The sequence below is a fragment of the Hyperolius riggenbachi genome, chromosome 1, assembly GCF_040937935.1.
Source record: "Hyperolius riggenbachi isolate aHypRig1 chromosome 1, aHypRig1.pri, whole genome shotgun sequence".
In the NCBI taxonomy this organism is placed as follows: domain Eukaryota; kingdom Metazoa; phylum Chordata; class Amphibia; order Anura; family Hyperoliidae; genus Hyperolius; species Hyperolius riggenbachi.
Window position 1 is genome coordinate 419,629,126 of NC_090646.1, and position 18,486 is coordinate 419,647,611.

Genomic DNA, 18,486 nt, shown 5'->3' on the forward strand with positions numbered 1-18,486 from the left:
TAGGAATGTAGAATTAATTACATATCTTATGAATTATTACTGGTTTATAAACAGGTAAAAGCAGCTCAAACTTTAAAAACAATTACAGATAACTAAAACAAATTGGGCCAGCCAATTACAAACTTTTTCTGGATTCAATGTATCCAAGACCTCATATGTCATGATACAATGTCCAGAGTGTTCGCTATCAATATAGTTGCAGCAAGGGCATAGCCAGGTGTGTCTGATGTCAGCAGACAGGAAGGAGAAGATACCGGCCGGTATAGCACCAACAAGCAGACCCGCGTCGCTGATTGCGTTGGGGATGGGACGTCGGAGCCACAGGAGAAAAGCAGACATCACTGGGCATTGATCTGATAGGTGCGTTTTTCACCTACATACATGAATGCACTGAAAAGCTTGGGCTGTTTAATCTGATTTTAACATTTTACGCTATGATGGATTTTATGTTTTTATCTTTGTACATGTGGATACTGGAATAAAGCATTGTTGTTCCCTTGGATTGGCAATCAGTTTGGATTACTGGTTAAAGCGCTAGACCCACCTGATGGGGTGGTTAACATCTGGTGAGCTGATACACTGAAGGGGACTAATAGCATGGAAGACACTGAGTGGAGCACATGTGAATCACTTGTCACTGGTGGTGTGCTGTGATTGCCTTGTTACAACAGTAATGCACCATGTGCAGTTATTTCTCCTAGAGGAACAGTGAAGTGGAGGAGCACTGTCATTCTTTATAACATTTAAAAACAATTAAAAAAGATTGTTAAAGCTGTTCTTTCCAAATGTATCATGGTGTTATATATAGGTTTAACTGAGTTAAACAAAAGACAAACTGGAGGACTGCAGCCAGTCTGCACCAAGAAGTCATTGGGCAGGATGGTGGGTGGTGTTCATTAAGCAAACAATAATTACAGTATAGAACAAAAACATATATAGATAAAAAAAAGATTGGAAAATAGACATGGATTCCGATACTCTATTTTAAAATTTTCTAAATATCAAGGGCGTTTAGGTCGCTAAAATATTTTTTTCCCACTGTGTGGGTGTCCTTTTTTAGACATTTAAAAGTACTGTCCACAGTATTAAAAGCCATGTACGATGGTACTGGCCTAAAAGTGGAGCCCCACACTCATTAGCTGTTGCCACCTTGCCACCCTCCCTGTTTGTATAATTAAGGGGTTAATGCGACTTGCAATTTGTAATAATAACAACATTTTAGGAATAAATAATTAAGTATTAATAACATATTTATTTCACATTGCATGGATGTTGCATTGATGTCTTCCAAGTATGTTACCCACCAAAACCATGTTACCAGCCAGATATTTGTTAGTGATCGCTGCAGCCATCGCCTGAAAAGTAATGCACTATAGCGATAGCTGAGCATTGCTTTGTGAATGCCTTGAAGAGGAACTGTAGTAAAAATGAAATGTACCAGGTCTCCCAGAATGCTCTAGGAAGAGAATTTCTAATAGCTAAAAAGCCTAGGCTAACATCACTGGGTTGAGTAGGAGTATAACCAATATACAGAAATAGGAAGTGTTTCTGATGCTGAAACCAGAAAACATTTATGTAAAAGTGCGTATTCAGAATAACTGTCTGCATTTTACTATATATCACTACAGTGCCTCTTTAACTCAGTGCTCGTTTTATGTCATTCCTCATTACACCTTATCCCTCTTTATGTGCCATATATTTCACTATTTTTCAGTCTGCTGTTCCTCATTATTTTCTGTACTACAACACCCATATCAGAAAAACCCCTCTGTGTATCCTTTGTCTCAGTGCACATGAGCCCTTCCTGCACATCATACTTCCTTATACTGCCGGTCTCTTTGAACCTTATACACTCCATCAATTCCCTAAAAACATGACCTCCAAAACAAGAACTCTGCCCCAATGGGCACTGATCTGCTAGATAATTATTATTTTTAATGTTCTGGATGTTGTGTAAGTGGCCAAAAAGAATTTCCATCCCTTTGCTCCCTCATTCAGCAAACTGTACTCAGATTGAAGTTGAGATCACTTTAATCTCATATTACACAATGATTTATTTGTGCACAACAATTGAACATGGAAAGTGTCATCCTCTCATATTGAAGAGAACTGAAGCTGAAGTGTGATATTAGAGCTGGATTATATCTTGGGGAATTCTAAGTGAAGTCTGCAAAGCTCACAAAATGCATTGCAAATGCTTTTAAACGCCAAATGGTGTTTTTGTTCTGATATGTACTTCAAACCATACAGACAATAGACAGCATATAGACGAAAGTCTGAACAGTGTATCATTGTAAAAAGCCACACTGGATTTAAATATGGAAAGCCAGATAAAGCTGCTGTGCTATAAAATCCTTTAAAGAGAGACAGAGACATCTGCTGTATATCTTGGGTACATCCAGTTTACAATTTCTCTTGAGAAAGAGAATATAGAAAAATGAACAGCTTTAAAGTAAACCTGCCACAATCCTTCATAACAGATACTGTACTTTTACATTACTAAATGATAAAAGTAGAAGCACATCAATAATCTCTTGTTCATTTGATCAATGATGTTGTTCAAATGATGAATACATGTATGGAGTATAAAAACACAGCATTCTAACACTTCATATACACAAGCATGCAATATGATCACTTAATTTATTTACAGTAAGTCCCAAAAAAGAGGCATACAGCAAATCAAACAAGGGAGCCAGTATAATTTGCTTGGCAAAAGTATTTATCACCCCTGTGGGCTTGATTCACAAAAGGGTGCTAACTTAGTTAGCACGCCTAAAAGCCCCTTAGCACGCCTAAAGCCCTTTAGGTTGTGCAAAGTTTAGCACTGCGCGCAATACGTCGCACCAAGTGTGATGAAAACGTTGCATTGGGTGCGCCTAAAAGTCACACTGGGTGTGCCCGAAACGTCGCACAGTGCCCGGTGCAACGTTTTAGGCGCACCCAGTGCAATGTTTTCATCGCACCCAGCGCGACGTATCGCACGCAGCGCTAAACTTTGCCCGCGATCGATAAAAGCTTTAGGCGTACTAACTGCTTAGCACCCTAGTTAGCATGGCCAAAGCTTTTAGGTGTGCTAACTGAGTTAGTGGCACCCTTTTGTGAATCGAGCCCAGTGTGTCTTGTATTGTCACATTATAGCCAGGAATGAAAATGAATTTTCAATTTGACTTTATGCAATTAACTTAATACAGTTCAAATTGCTGAAGTGGATAGTAAAATAAAATGCTATGTGTGTGTGCAGGGCAGTTTCTAGGCTAAATTGCACCCAGGAAGAGGGTGTAAAAATTGCGTCAGCCCATGGACTTGCGAACCTATACTCTTTAGGGACAATCACACAGCGACAGGTCACAAGCAGATCTGCCTACTTACTAGTGACCAGCTGCTCATTCAGGAGGAAACAGGGACCAGGAGAACACACAGGCGAAGAGAGCCCGAAAAGCCGACTCCCCCATGGGCACCTTGCACGGACAGCCTGCATGGGCACCGACAGCACTGACAGCCTGCAGTACCGCTACAGGACATCAGGGGCTCGATTCAATAAAGCGTGACGTGCAAAGGCTTTGCACGTGCAAACGTGCGTGTAAAGGCTTTGCACGTGCTAAGTATCATTATCACCTGCTAAGTATAATTATCATGTGCTGAGTATCATTATCACGTGAAGTTACTGCAGATCACGCGAACAGAATGTAGATCATGAATTATTACTGTATACAGTACATAAAGCGACGTGCATTAAACTTTGCGTGCGCCGTATTACATTAACACAAATGTTAATGTTAGCGCCATTGCTGATTTCATTACCAAACTCTATCTTCTGATCGTGGAAAGCATCGTAGTTTTCAATGGCATTCCGCACTTAGCGCGTGAAGCGTAACGCGATAAAATTTAACACGCGAACGGTGGAAACTGTTCCTGCGCACAATGCTTTGCACGCGCATTGGCATGTGCAAAGTCTTTACACGTGATAACTGAGTTATCACGCTTTAATGAATCAAGCCCATTGTGCAGGTGAACAGTTTCCACCATTCGCATGTTAAGTTTTATTGCGTAAACAGTGGTACGCTTCACGCAGTAAGTGCGGAATGCCATTAAAAACTACGACGCTTTGCACGATCAGAAGATAGAGTTTGGTAATGAAATCAGCAGTGGTGCTTACATTAACATGTGAGTTAATGTAATACGGTGCATGCAAACATTAACGTGCGTCGCTTTATGTACTGTATACAGTAATAATTCATGATCTACATTCCGTTCACATGATCTGCAGTGACTTCACGTGATAACGATACTTAGCACATGATATCACGTGCAAAGCGGCTTATCACTGTCGTGCTAAGTGTTAGCATGCTTTAGTGAATCGAGCCCCAGGTGTCATCACGTGGTGGTGACATGATGATGACTTGACGTCGGATGCAGGCAGCCACAGGACGCGCAGGAGAAGTCAAGGAAGGTGATCGCTCTGGTGGTGTTCTTTCTACTTCCATTCGGCAGCACCGCGCCTCACCGGCTCACTACCGCCTAGCGGTTATATCCTTCTGCCTGTGCCATCTTTTTCTACTTGCCGGTCTGCACCCAGGGCGGTCATCCCGCACACACTGCCTAATCCATTTATATTCTGTGAGCCTCCTGGTAAAGATTGGCTCATGATGAAACAGATGTACACAGCAATGGAGCACCATGTGGGGCACTGCTTCTTGGCTGGTCATAGCAGGCTGATGACCACCTTGGTGTGATTTTCTTTTGTTCTCTGATCAACATTCTGGTTCATATATTCTGGTGTAGGCAAGTACTTGGCTACACATGCTCCGATTTTGAGCTGTGCCCACTGTATCATGCAACAATCAACAAAAAACATGTATGATACACACATATTCTCCAAGAAAGGTGAGAAAGGTGAAATGAAACTGTTAACATGCTAACTAAACCTTTTTGCATCAGCCTAAAGGTGGCCACACACTATACAATAAAATTATCCGATTTTACAGCAATTCGATAAAAACGGTCGGATCTCCCGAAAAAAATCGAAAGCTTTTTTTTCCATTCGACTGAAAGATCCGATCGGATTTCCCATTTTTTTCAATTTTTATCTATCCGGAATGCCAGATATTTTTCTTCAATTTCTCTAAAGATTGTATGGTGTGTGTTAGATCAGTGTTTCTCAACATTTTATTAGTGTGTACCCCTTTTAAAACCCTGTACTCACCAAGTACCCCCTAGCATAGTAAACATGATCACAAGTACCCCTTGACAAATATATATTTAATCGTAGTAAATGATAATTGGTTCTAAACAATGTGCAAGCATTTATTATTGCTTTTAATTAGCTAAAATACTAATTTGGTGTTGTTTAAATAAGAATTATAATTTTCTAAATCTCTAAATTTGTTATTCTTGGTTAAGTATATCAAGCCCGAGTACCCCCTGGACCATCAGACGTACCCCCTGGGGTACGCGTACCGCATGTTGAGAACCTATGTGTTAGATTGTCAATTTATTAATATACACGCCCAAGCAATTTTCTCAGAGTTTCCAATCATTTTTATCATAATTGGGGAAAAATTTAACACAGGTGTGTGCTGCATTGGTCAGATTTTTGAAATGTTACAATCAGTCAGAAAAAAATTGATTGCAATTCTTGAATTGAACAGATATTTCAAAAAATTGTATGGTGTGTGGCCACCTTAAGCTAGAGAGTGATACATTCACGAATGCACAAATGTTTCACCTTACATTGTATTTGTTAGGGATCATATCCTGCCACTTTCTGCCTGTTGGTGGCAGTATTGACTCTGGCTGTCCTGGACCTCCATTGTCCTCCAGCAGGAGGCTCTATTCTGTATGGTGCATTCCTTGTGTTTTCATTGCCTGATGGTGTACATGCATCAGGGGTTGGGGGGTGGAAGCCATCTCTATTTAAGAGCTCTACAAGAACTCAACAGTGCCAGAACTTTGTATGCTGCTCACCCTGAATCTCTGGACAATCCTGATTTTTTATCTGCCCCTGTACTTGCTGATCTGTTGCTGAACCTTCCTGTTTTTCCTCGTTGCCTACGTCTGTACTGTACCTGGTTGTATACATTTCCTGTGCATATATTTAGTTAGTTAGTTAGTTGATAGATAGATAGATAGATAGATAGATAGATAGATAGATATATAGATAGAGAGATAGATAGATTTACTGTGCACACTGTATTGTCTTGCATTGCGCTTTCTTCGCATGCTTTTTGTGTATCGAGTGATTGTGCACACTTGTATTATGATTTCCTTGCATGCATGTTGTATGTTAAATGCCTTGCAATAAACATTGTTGCACAATCATGCTTGTTTCAGTCTCAAGCTGGCCACTAACGGTCCAATTTCTAGCGAAAAATCATTCAAGCGATCAGAAATTCTGATCGGATTGGTTGTAAATAATTTCCATTGGTGGACACAATCGATTATGAACGAGTGAAAAAAATGTCGTCCGAATGAATTTTCGTTGAACGAACATTTGGATTTTCTTGATGGTTGTGATAGATATGAAGCAAAGATTGGTTAGTTGATGGTGTAATGAACGATTTTTCGTCCGATCAGAATTTCTGATCGCTCGAACGATTTTTCGCTAGAAATTGGGCAGTTAGTGGCCACCTTCAGTATTTGCAACAAACTGTGATCATCTGCTGGACCTCTGTCAAGTTTTATAACAGTTGTATTTAAAATAGCTACACATTTATTGGTACACTAGGGGCTACATTTGGCATAATAATTTTCTTTTTAACATAACTCTAATTAATCAGCTAAATACACAGCTAAAATATATATTATAAAAGCTGGTTTATCTGACAAAAGATGTGTAACCTTTTCAGCTAATAGTGCAATTAGGAGATCCCTACTAAGAAGCACAACCAGCTCCCAGAACTCACTTTGTTCCACTGCAGATTGGCAGCTGGGTATAGGGCTTTCTATTGGGCAGCAGCGAAGCCTCCAGACCTAAAACTACCATTAGAAACAAACTTATATTTGTAAGCATCTATTTTTAAAGGACAAGACTTTTTTTTAATTTTAATACTGGATATTATAATTATTTTCATATACATGACAGCATATGGTTTTGTTTTATAAAAAATGGAAGTCATTGTGCTTTAAAATCAGATTCAATGCTTGTGTGGGTGGGTATTTGTATTGTACAACTGATGTCTATTTCTGAAGCACTTTAGATGAATCTTAAATGCAGAATTTGAATTCTGAATGGGATCTTATATGCCAATATAAAAAAAAATGTGTTTTAGTTGCACTTAATGTGTTTTGATTTGTGTTCCATGTTTCTGAACACAGCCCGTCTTTCTATCCTGATGTGTTTTGCGGACTGCATTGAATTAAATTTGTTGCTGTGACCAAGCACTATTCAGATGCAATAAAACATAACTTGAATGCAAATTAAACAGCTATTCAAGTGCAAAGTAGATACTACTCAGCCACAAATGAAATAATAATGTATTAATATTTTCTCTGGTACTGAAAAAGTGACAGGGAGCAAACTATTTTAAAAAGATAAACAAAAGGTTCAGGCCTTTCCAATAAAGACCTGCACTGCCTGCAATAAGCACAGAAAGCATCTGCAATGGTTAATTAGCATATTCCAGCAGTGATGCACTGGGAGAAATCTCGGAGCTCACTCCAACCTGAATTATCGCAAATTCTTTCTATTTTAAGAAAGCAAACGTTTGTTTTCAATAGCATTTTAGTGAGGGGACTTTTTGGACCATTGTAGCCCCTCACACACTCCATTGAGTTCTGGTTCACCAAGAGCTAGCTGGTTAGTCTCTACCTCTGGGTGTTTCAAGTCCTACTCCATAGAGACAATCCATGCCATACACTGATGAGGATCAATCAGTCTAAAACAGTCTATATGCATGTTGCATTATTTTGATTCTGTACAATTAACAAGCTGACACATCATTGCATTCCAGCGGATCTGGAGGTGTGTTTAGCTTCTCATGCAGGGAATACATGGCTTGATTCTGAGCTCATAAAATAGTTAGATAGATAATTTCTGACATGCCCAATCACCGTTTGATTGTTTTGCCGCTCGATTTGTCATTGAAGTAACTTGAAAAAATATAAGAAAAATGAGCGAAGATAAGAGAATCGAGTGTGCAAAACGATCGGACGCAGAATCGAGCTCCAAAATCTACCCGTGTATTCCCAGCATCAGGTCAACAATGGTTGATTTGCATATACTCAGCAGTGATGCACTGGGAGACATCTCAAGCTCACTCCCACCTGAATTATCGCAAATACTTTCTGTTTTAAGAAAGCAAACTGTAGTTTTCCTGGGCTAATAACAAACCAACGCCGCCATTGCCACAGAACACCGGATTCTTCACTCACTTCACTAAATGGAGAATCCTCTTCAAGATTGGCCTATTGACATTCAAATCTCTACACAATGGAAAACTGGAGGGTTTGTTGCAACTGCACCACACCTCCCACAATCTCAGATCAAAAGGATGCAATCATTTCCAGATCCAATGAATAGATAAAGCGGGAGCACCAACCTGAAGTTCCATATGCATTTACGGTCTTGTTAAAGATGTGGAAATACAACACAGCCAACGTTGTGATCAAGTGTCACTTTCAGAAAATGGAATAGCGGTTAGCTGTTCGGTGCCACTGTTATCTTCACCTACCTGCCTAGGTTTCTGGTTTTAGGCTGTGTTGCAGGTCCACATCTACTTTGACAAGACATTTGGAACTTCAGGTTGGTGCTCCTACTTCATCTATTCATTGGATCTCCACCACTTTCTTCATCCAACATCATGGTGAGCACACCTGTACTGGTGCAACATACAAATGATCTTCGGGAGATTCAACTATGAGATCTGCCTGCCATCAACCTGGCATTTGGATATCCCTTGAGTACCAGCATCCTCTCTCTCCTCGTATCTAGAGCTAATAACTTGGTCACCCCCAGAGTCTGCTTCTAAACCTTTGGAGCCTCCCCAAATTGCTGGAGGGATTGTGGTAGACAGGAGTCCCTGTTCTATATCCTATGGTAATGCCTTAAAATACTAACCCTGTTGAATGTTGATGAGGTCAAACAGTCTTTCCATCTAAGGTTTCTTATTAAGTATATATTGATTTCAACTAGAAAAACTTCATAATTAAATACTGGAATGCAAAAGAGTTTCTCCACTTAAATGAAATATTCCATAAATCTGAATATAGTTTATCAATGGAAAGGTACATGGCTGGTAGATCCAACTCCCTATCTAAATTCATGGCTAAATGCTCTAGTTGAACAAAACTACACACTCAAACAAGAGCAGTGCCTAATTAACAGTACTTTACTGGATCTGTTATTATATTATTAAGACCCAATAGAAACTACAGATAAACTAATTCAACATTTCACTGCTGAAAGGCTGACAGTCCTATACCCTAGTGATAATTATAGTGGGATACCTTTATGTGGGACAAAATATTATGTCACTACTTTTAAGTGTCCCTACATTGTTGAAGCCCGTCTGTGGCCATTGTAATAGTACGGTACATTATTTTTCCTTAGGAAAGCAAGCCTAAATTCTCTCTGAAGCGGATAGTAGGAACCACGCTCAGTTAATTGATTACTAGTAGAAATCATAGTATAAAATAAGTGCATAACTGCCAGATTTTCTCATTACCTTTACAACTGAGCTACATCAAACAAGAAATGTTAGATATAATTGCACATCTTTAGAGGTTTAGTTACCAAGCTTCAGGTACAGGTTAACGTTACTTTATAGGTTTTTATAAACTCTGGCTTGCCGCTATTTGTAAATGACAGGGTATTAAGTTCTCATGGTTGAAACTGTTGGTCTCTTAAAAATACAGTCATTAATACTTTTTTTTCCAACATGGCTCACTGTTTTGCTTTTTCTTACATCTAAACAAAGGTTGCTCTTGTTACATTTGAAAAGGTTTGCCCATTATATAACACAACACTGTAAATATTGTTAAAAAATAAAGCCAAAGGCTTCTGTCATGCTGCCCCTACATTTTGGAACTCCTTGCCACACTCCATTCCTGGAAGCATTTAAAGTGGACCTGAATACTTGCACAGGACTGAAGAAATACATAGAGAAATGCACCCTGTACGTATTTACAGAGTTTAGTCTGTTTAATTCCCCCCATTTGTGTCTAATCACAAGTTGTAGTCTGATATCCCCCCCTGTGTCACATGACTGCCTATAGCAGAGATGGCAGATAAAGCCACTTGAAAGCACAGGAAGTTAACAATATGTCTGCTTCAATGAATCAGGAAGTAGAGACACTGCAGATTTATTATAAAATATTATGAACAGCGCTAGGATGTAGGGACAGATGAGTCCTATTGTGTTTATAGTCTTAGGTCTTTAAAAACCACACATCAGTTCTATTATTTATAAAGTAAACAGTCTATCAGTGTCTGCGCTCTATTTAGGCTTCAGCAAGTTCCTTCTCAGAGTGTCTTATGTGTTGATAGACATCACACCGATTCTTGACCAATCTCGCAGTGGTCAAACAGGCCGGGTGAGTGTAACTCCTGTGGAGGGGTGTATTGAGACCAATGATAACAAAGCGGAGTGCTGTCTATCAACACATAAGAGACTGCAGATTTATTGCAGAATTTGTATCAGGTGTAACAAAGAAATGTTTTTTGTTTAAAGGTTATTATGCTGTTGCATATCTTTTAGAGCAGAGAGGACATTCTGAGTTCAGGTCCACTTTAAGACCAAACTGAAAAGCCACCTGTTTAGTCTGGCATTTATGAACACCTGACTATTTCCTCTTTAGCCCTGTCCACCCACCTGCAGCTATGTGTTGATCTGAAACATATCTATGTGCTTAGAGTCCTATAGGAGAAAAGCACTTAAAGAGAATCTGTATTGTTAAAATCGCACAAAAGTAAACATACCAGTGCGTTAGGGGACATTTCCTATTACCCTCTGACACAATTTTGCCGCTCCTCGCCGCATTAAAAGTGGTTAAAAACAGTTTTAAAAAGTTTGTTTATAAACAAACAAAATGGCCACCAAAACAGGAAGTAGGTTGATGTGCAGTATGTCTACACATAGAAAATACATCCATACACAAGCAGGCTGTATACAGCCTTCCTTTTGAATCTCAAGAGATCATTTGTGTGTTTCTTTTCTCCTGTTCTCATGCACTGAAGTTTCAGGCTGCTCGTTTCTTCCTGCAAACAGCTTTGCCCTTGTCTGTAATTCTTCAGTATGTGAAAGCCCAGCCAGCTCAGAGGACGATTTATCCAGCTTGTAAAAGATAAGAGAAGAGAGAAGCTGCTCTAATCCTAAATAACACACAGGCAGTGTGCATAGAGGGGCCGGGAAGGTGAAGTTCATAGCAGAACCACAACACTGAAGAACTTGGCAGCCTTCCAGACACAGGCCGACAAGTCTGACAGGGGAAAGATACATTGATTTATTACAGAGACTGTGATAGCAGAAAGTGCTGCAGTAAGCCAGAACACATTAGAATAGCTTTTTGAACTTGTAGGATGATAAAAAACAGGATGCAATTTTTGTTACGGAGTCTCTTTAACAAATCTTATTGTATTGTATTATATTCTTAGTTCAAATCTTCAAAGTCACAAGTTATAACTGTAATCCAAGTGCATAGATTGTAAACTCAGAAGGGCAGGGCTTTCTTACCCTTTTGTGTCTTGGAATTAATTATACATTTTATTCATTGTGTTACTTTTATCACTGTAATTACCAATTCTGTATTTAGTATTTATTCTGTATTTTGTATATTGGTGTATACCATTTGTCTGTATTATGTACCCCATATGTTTGTTTCTTAATTTGTCGAGTGCCACGTTATATATGTTGGTGCTTTATAAATTATTATTAATAATATTAATAATAATAATAAATCAAATTTGGTAAACATTTTGAATCCAATGAAAACCCATTAAAAAGGTGCACTTGATTGATGTTCAAATGTTTATTGATTGGGCATTTATTAAGCAAGGCCATTCTTACTGTGGCTGAGCAGGGAGGGAGCACAGGGTTGCCAAGGTGAGATCTGTGCGTGATTGACAGTTTCATTTCATAGCTTTTGGCTGCATTGAGACATACAATGCTAGCAGCAGCAGTGGTGTGATGGATATTAGATTATCTGACCTAGTATTATGTGGAACCAATTTTGTAAGCAGGTGAAAGATCCATACCAGAAAACCTCAATCATTTACCACTTCTAGTAGTGTTTGGCTACTAGACTAGCACTAAACATTTGAAAAAAAGCAATGCAATAACAAGAGTTCTCTATCTCCCTTTTAGTAAATGGCTCAACCCATGGCATTTACATTACTACAGTGAGCATGGTGACAGGCTGATTTTAGGACGCAGTCTCACAGCTATTACAAAACAAAGGCTTATAGTTGACCACTAACTATCCAGTCACACCAGTGGTCTTTTAAAATGACTGCCTCGGTGCTGCTGCATTTTCAGTAAGGCTGGACACAGATAGTGTTATTGAACTTCCCTGACTGCCTCACCCTCCTTTCACCAGAGGCTGTACCTTGACCCTCTCCTTTGGGCGCTCATTGCCATCAGTTATAGCAGTAACAATTGTGACACTAATTGTGATGCTATAGCACCACGTTATGGGACTGAGCAAGAATTGCAAACAATGCATGATACCTTCCTCTTTAGAGAGAAACATATTCAGGGAAGCAGAAGTGAATCTGCCAAACATTCTACATAATCACAATTTTATGTATATGGTAAGAAAAAAATGAGCACAGAAAGAGTGGTTTTGTGATGCAGATAAAATGTGTACCGGACTTGGGTAAAATTGAAGTCAAAGCCTGTTTTAGATCTCATGTGGTGCTTCCATCTTGTGCAGCCACCCATCTTTTCTGCTCAATAGAGCTGGAATTGATTGAATGACACCACACATAATCCGTCAGGGAGTGAACACATCCCTGCCAGTTCTGGTGTTGTAAATGGCATGCCCTAGTCATCAATGCAGCCTAAAAATATTCTTTGAAAAATGGCAGATACGGCTTTTGACTACTTCAACCACTTCCCCGATGCTAAGATAAACTTACGGAGCACATCATTGTTTAACCACAGGACCACTTTAATGGATTCTGATTACATTTGACCAAATATCATACAGCTTACATCACAACTGGCACATGGGTGGACGTCTGTTTCTGTGAATCATTTGATATATGGGCCTGAAGATTGTTTGTTCTCAGCACTGTCCTTTAAAGGAGTGCACTCCAGGATGGTAACATTAGTGCTTATGCAAGTTGTGCTCATATTCAGCTGGCCACAGTATATTTTATGGGTGAGCTGGTTTTAATAATGTCAGTTTATGCTATTTGTATGATATTTGGTCAATAAGTTAACACATTTCATTAATAGCTCCCACTTAGTTTCCTAGTATTCTATGAGCATTTCAATACAAGCTGAGACGAGCATAAAAATGGTTTTGGTTGATATCTTGTAGTTTCTATTCTATTGATATCTGATTACATTTATTTTTTTACAATATGCGCTCTCATATTTGCCCTTACTGTAACATTAAAAGCACTTCATTTGGAGTTTACGTGTGCCAGTTATGAATTTCTCTTACCTTGTAGGTCAAGGACAAGCAGCTCTCCTCTTGTATACTCATAGGTCCAGTGAGAAAAGGATAATAATGCCTCTTCCAGTAAAGTAGTGGGAGAAATTTCATCCCCATTGTTGTTGTTGTACTTGCGGAATTCTCCCGTCAGGTATTTTTCTATTGTCAGCCATTGGTTAGCAGAATGGCAATAGATAAGAAAGACTTCTAAGAACCTGTAACACCAATAAAGCTGATGAGGCGCAAGCAAGCTGCACAAGTGGCCTTCATGTTATACAATACACAATGTGTACAATGATTTTCATCAACCATTCTTATATACTCAGAGAAGCAAAATATTCTATAAGAGATGTGTTACTTTAATGTGTGGAATTCATTTTTAAAGTACAATCGTTCTGTAGAAATTTACAATAAATATATAAATGAATGTACAGTAACTTCACATGGCTTCTAAAGTCTGTTTCTCAATTGAGTTTGACGGCATGATGATCCTCTGCATCCAGCGTGCAAAGTCTTTAGAGTGTAGATCTAGACACGTAAATAGAACCACTTTCAGTGAACAGTACAGCTTTCAGTGTGGTTGTGCTGTAATCCAGGAGCCTATTATTACAATAAATTACCTTGCTTAGATACATTAGTTGTTGTTCTTTAGTGGAAATAAACTGATGATATAAATAATTGTGTATTCCCCAGTTTTATGAGATGTTTAAAAAATTGGAAAAGTAGATGTATTGTTTTGTCAATGCTCAATGACACAGTCTTCCCTGTCTCAAACCATTGACCTTTTTATCTATCCCTTTCACTCAGAAGTTGTTCTCTGCCATGCAAGAGTTTTATGGCTGTAATTCCTTATCAATGAGGGTTATGGTATAGCCCAACTGAGTGCTGATTGGACAGAAGCTGTAAGTTGCAAACCCGAATGGTTAACTCTTTCAGGCAGAAAAAGAAATGAGAAATACTGCCTAGTTATTTGAATGCTTGATACTGTATGTATACATGTCTGTCTCATCATGTTACTCAAGTTACACTTTAAACTTCTGCGTTACATGGCTACAATCCTATGTTATATTGCACAAGATAATCCAGATGGCTTCCTATAACCTAAGGTCTGTAGAGAGGATGGTATAGATGTAGACAATGCAGCTTTAACTTCAGCAGGTGAAGCTAAATCAAGATTATATATCCAAACAACTGGTACACCTCAGGGTATAGTCAAATTAATAGCAATTTTATTAAACTGTTCTTTATGTAAAAATCAGTAAACACTGTGCTAAACTTCACAATCCATGTTAAATAAGACAACAGACAAAAACCCACTTCAAATACATTGATTCTTTGCAATGTTTGCGACAGAACAAGTCAGTTTCGGATCAGAAAGGCCGTTTGTCAAGCAATTTTCATAAAAGCTCACGTCAGTGAACTGGCACTATTGAGCCTCACTGTTGTGATTATTTATGAAAACTGCTTTACAAAGGGTCTTTCTGACCTGAAACTGACTTGTTCCATTGCAAACATTGCAAGGAAACGATGTAACTGAATTGGCTTTTGTCTGTTGTTTTATTCACTATAGACTGAGGCGTCTGGCACTACGTTTACAATTTTTACATAAAGAACAGATCAATAAAATTGCTGGGTAAAAGGTGTACTACTAGTTCTTTGAATATATATACAAGCTGATGTGGTGATCATCAAGGTACTTTCTCCATCAAGAAAATTTGCCATTTCTTGTTTTAATACAGCTATATCAAGAATGACATTGGATTGTTTTAAAAATTTCAGTTAATGGTAAACTTTTTCTCTGCTTTAGTGAAGGTTCAACTGCAATTAACTTTTAACCAAATGATTCAGGTGGCTTTCTACACTCACCTAAAGGATTATTAGGAACACCTGTTCAATATCTCATTAATGCAGTTATCTAATCAACCAATCACATGGCAGTTGCTTCAATGCATTTAGGGGTGTGGTCCTGATCAAGACAATCTCCTAAACTGCATACTGAATGTCAGAATGGAAAAGAAAGGTAATTTAAGCAATTTTGAGCGTGGCATGGTTGTTGGTGCCAGACAGACCGGTCTGAATATTTCACAATCTGCTCAGTTACTGGGATTTTCACGCACAACCATTTCTAGGGTTTACAAAGAATGGTGTGAAAAGGGAAAATGTCCAGTATGCGGCAGTCCTGTGGGCGAAAATGCCTTGTTGATGCTAGAGGTCAGAGGAGAATGGGCCGACTGATCCAAGCTGATAGAAGAGCAACGTTGACTGAAATAACCACTCGTTGCAGCAAAGCATTTGTGAAGCCACAACACACACAACCTTGAGGCGGATGGGCTACAACAGCAGAAGACTCCACCGGGTACCACTCATCTCCACTACAAATGGTAAAAAGAGGTTACAATTTGCACGAGCTCACCAAAGTCAGTTGAAGACTGGAAAAATGTTGCCTGGTCTGATGAGTCTCAATAGAGTCAGAATTAGGTGTAAACAGAATGAGAACATGGATCCATCATGCCTTGTTACCACTGCGCAGGCTGCTGGGGGTGGTGTAATGGTGAGTGGGATTTTTTGGCACACTTTAGGGCCAATTGGGCATCATTTAAATGCCACGGACTACCTGAGCATTGTTTCTGACCATGTCCATCCCTTCATGACCACCATGTACCCTTCCTCTGATGGTTATTCCAGCAGGATAATGCACCATGTCACAAAGCTCAAATCATTTCAAATTGGTTTCTTGAACATGACAATTAGTTCACTGTACTAAAATGGCCCCCACAGTCACCAGATCTCAACCCAATAGAGCATCTTTGGGATGTAATGGAACAGGATCTTTGTGCCCTGGATGTGCATCCCACAAATCTCCATCAAATGCAAGATGCTATCCTATCAATATGGGTTAACATTTTTAAAGAATGAGGATAGTGAGAGAGGTGAAAAAGAATCCAAGGATCACCACCAATGCCATCCTGGTGAATCTAGGCTATGCTGGTGGCAATGTCCCAAGGCAGACAAACCAACAGACACTGCACACTGCTGGGTTCCACAGGTCCAAGAAGGACACCATTCTCCAGATAAGGCACACAAAAGCTCACTTGGCCTTTTTGAATGCACACCTGGACAAAGAAGAAGACTTTTGGTCTTTTGTGTTATGGTCATATGGAACAAACATTGAATTGTTTGGTCCAAATTATGTTTCCTTCATTTGGCGTAAAAAAGGAGACGCCTTCAACCCAAAGAACACCAATCCCACTGTCAAACATGGTGGTGGGAACCTAATGCTTTGGGGGTGTTTTTCAGCCAATGGACCAGGGAACCTAATCACAGAAAACGGCACCATGAAAAAAGAGAAATGCATGAGGATTTTCAATGACAACATCAAATAGTGTGCAGAGAAACTTGGCTTTGGACACCAGTGGAGATTTCAGCATGGCAATGACCCAAAACACACAGCAAAATTGGTGAAGAAATGGTTAGCAGACAACAATGTTTTGGAGTGCCCCAGCCAGAGTCCTGCCAGAACAATGGAGCTAGGTTGCAATGGAGCTAGATTGCTCTGAGCTTCTAATAACCGCCACAATAAACAGGACACAATGGTTGCTCGGTGCGACTGCAGCACTGAGCATTTGATGTCCAACACACTGAGTAAACAAGAACAGACAACAGACAGACAGAAGGAATGCTTGCCAAACTAATCGCTGCCTCAGCGATAGCAAGCATCTACACTGGCACGGACAAGACAAACAAGTAGGAGCGTAACTAATAGCAACCGCAGCTATAGTTATGTCCACAGGAACAGGACCAGCAGGAACAGACAGACATAAGAATTGTTTGCCAGTCTAATTGCTGCTCCAGCAATAGCAAACTTCTACACAGGTTCAAACAAGACAAACAGGAAGGAACGTATTTAATAGCAACCGCAGCTATAGTTACGTCCACAGGAACACCACTAGCAGAAATACTACCAGTCACCAACGTGGTGAAGGCAGTCTTCAAGCTATCAGGATCGGAAAGACTTCACTGTACCCCCGCGGGTGCAGTGAACGTCCAAGCAAGCAAGGCAAGTGTAATGATCCGCTCAGCTGTCTGCACAGGCAGACAGCTGTTTGACCATTCCTTAAGTCTGTGGGCTGCAGGTCTCCGGATAAGAGACCTGTCTTTGCTTTGCAAGTTTCAGACCTGCTCTGCTGCTGAGGAATTTGCATATACTTGTTATGCAAATTGCTTAGTTGCCTCCTCTGAAGGCTTGCAGTATAAATACCATGTTCTCCCAGAGTCCTTTGCTGGTCATGAAGGTTTGTTCCTGCAAACAGGGCTGGATTTGTGGGGAGGCCACATAGGCTGAGGACTAGGGCGGAGCCTAGGAAGGGGCGGGTTAACAGTGTCCCAATAGCTGTCCATGAGATCTCTCACAATAATGGCAATGTTTGTCAGTGGCCGCCCCATGCTTTGCTCTGCACACAAAGTTACATGCTTGTGTGTGCAGCAGCAGCTATAGACAAGGACAGAGTGAGCATCTTTGCTATTGTGACAGGAACAGTGTCTGCATCATTGCAGCCCTGCCTGCTGTCACTTAATAGTTCCTTCGGGTCCAGAAGCCTGGCTAATAGCAAAAGTGCAACCCATTGTATCCCGCCCTCCTCCTTGTTACTACCAATCGCAAATTCGGAGGGGGGGGGGGGGTACAGGAGATGGTTCACACATGCTTTTTAACCTCCGAAGCTGGTAGGAACTTAGGAAGTGAAAGCTGCAGAGAGGTATGGTCTGCCTAGATGCACGTTCTCTTGTGTCTGGAACAAGTCTGTAATGTGTTGCTACAAACACTCCCCTGCTTTTGTGTGTCTAGTCACACTGGAATTCCTCTTCTCCTGTTATTAACACTGGCAGCTG

The 18,486-nt window shown here is 39.9% G+C and overlaps 1 protein-coding gene across 1 annotated transcript in view; it reads right to left on the bottom strand.

The window, feature by feature from the left end:
• The window catches only part of TRPM6 (transient receptor potential cation channel subfamily M member 6), a 194,711-nt gene that overhangs the window by 26,246 nt on the left and 149,979 nt on the right, over positions 1–18,486 (bottom strand). The window contains exon 34 of the mRNA XM_068242291.1: positions 13,609–13,814. Coding sequence (XP_068098392.1) covers positions 13,609–13,814 — 206 coding nt within the window. The remainder of the gene's footprint in view (positions 1–13,608; positions 13,815–18,486) is intronic.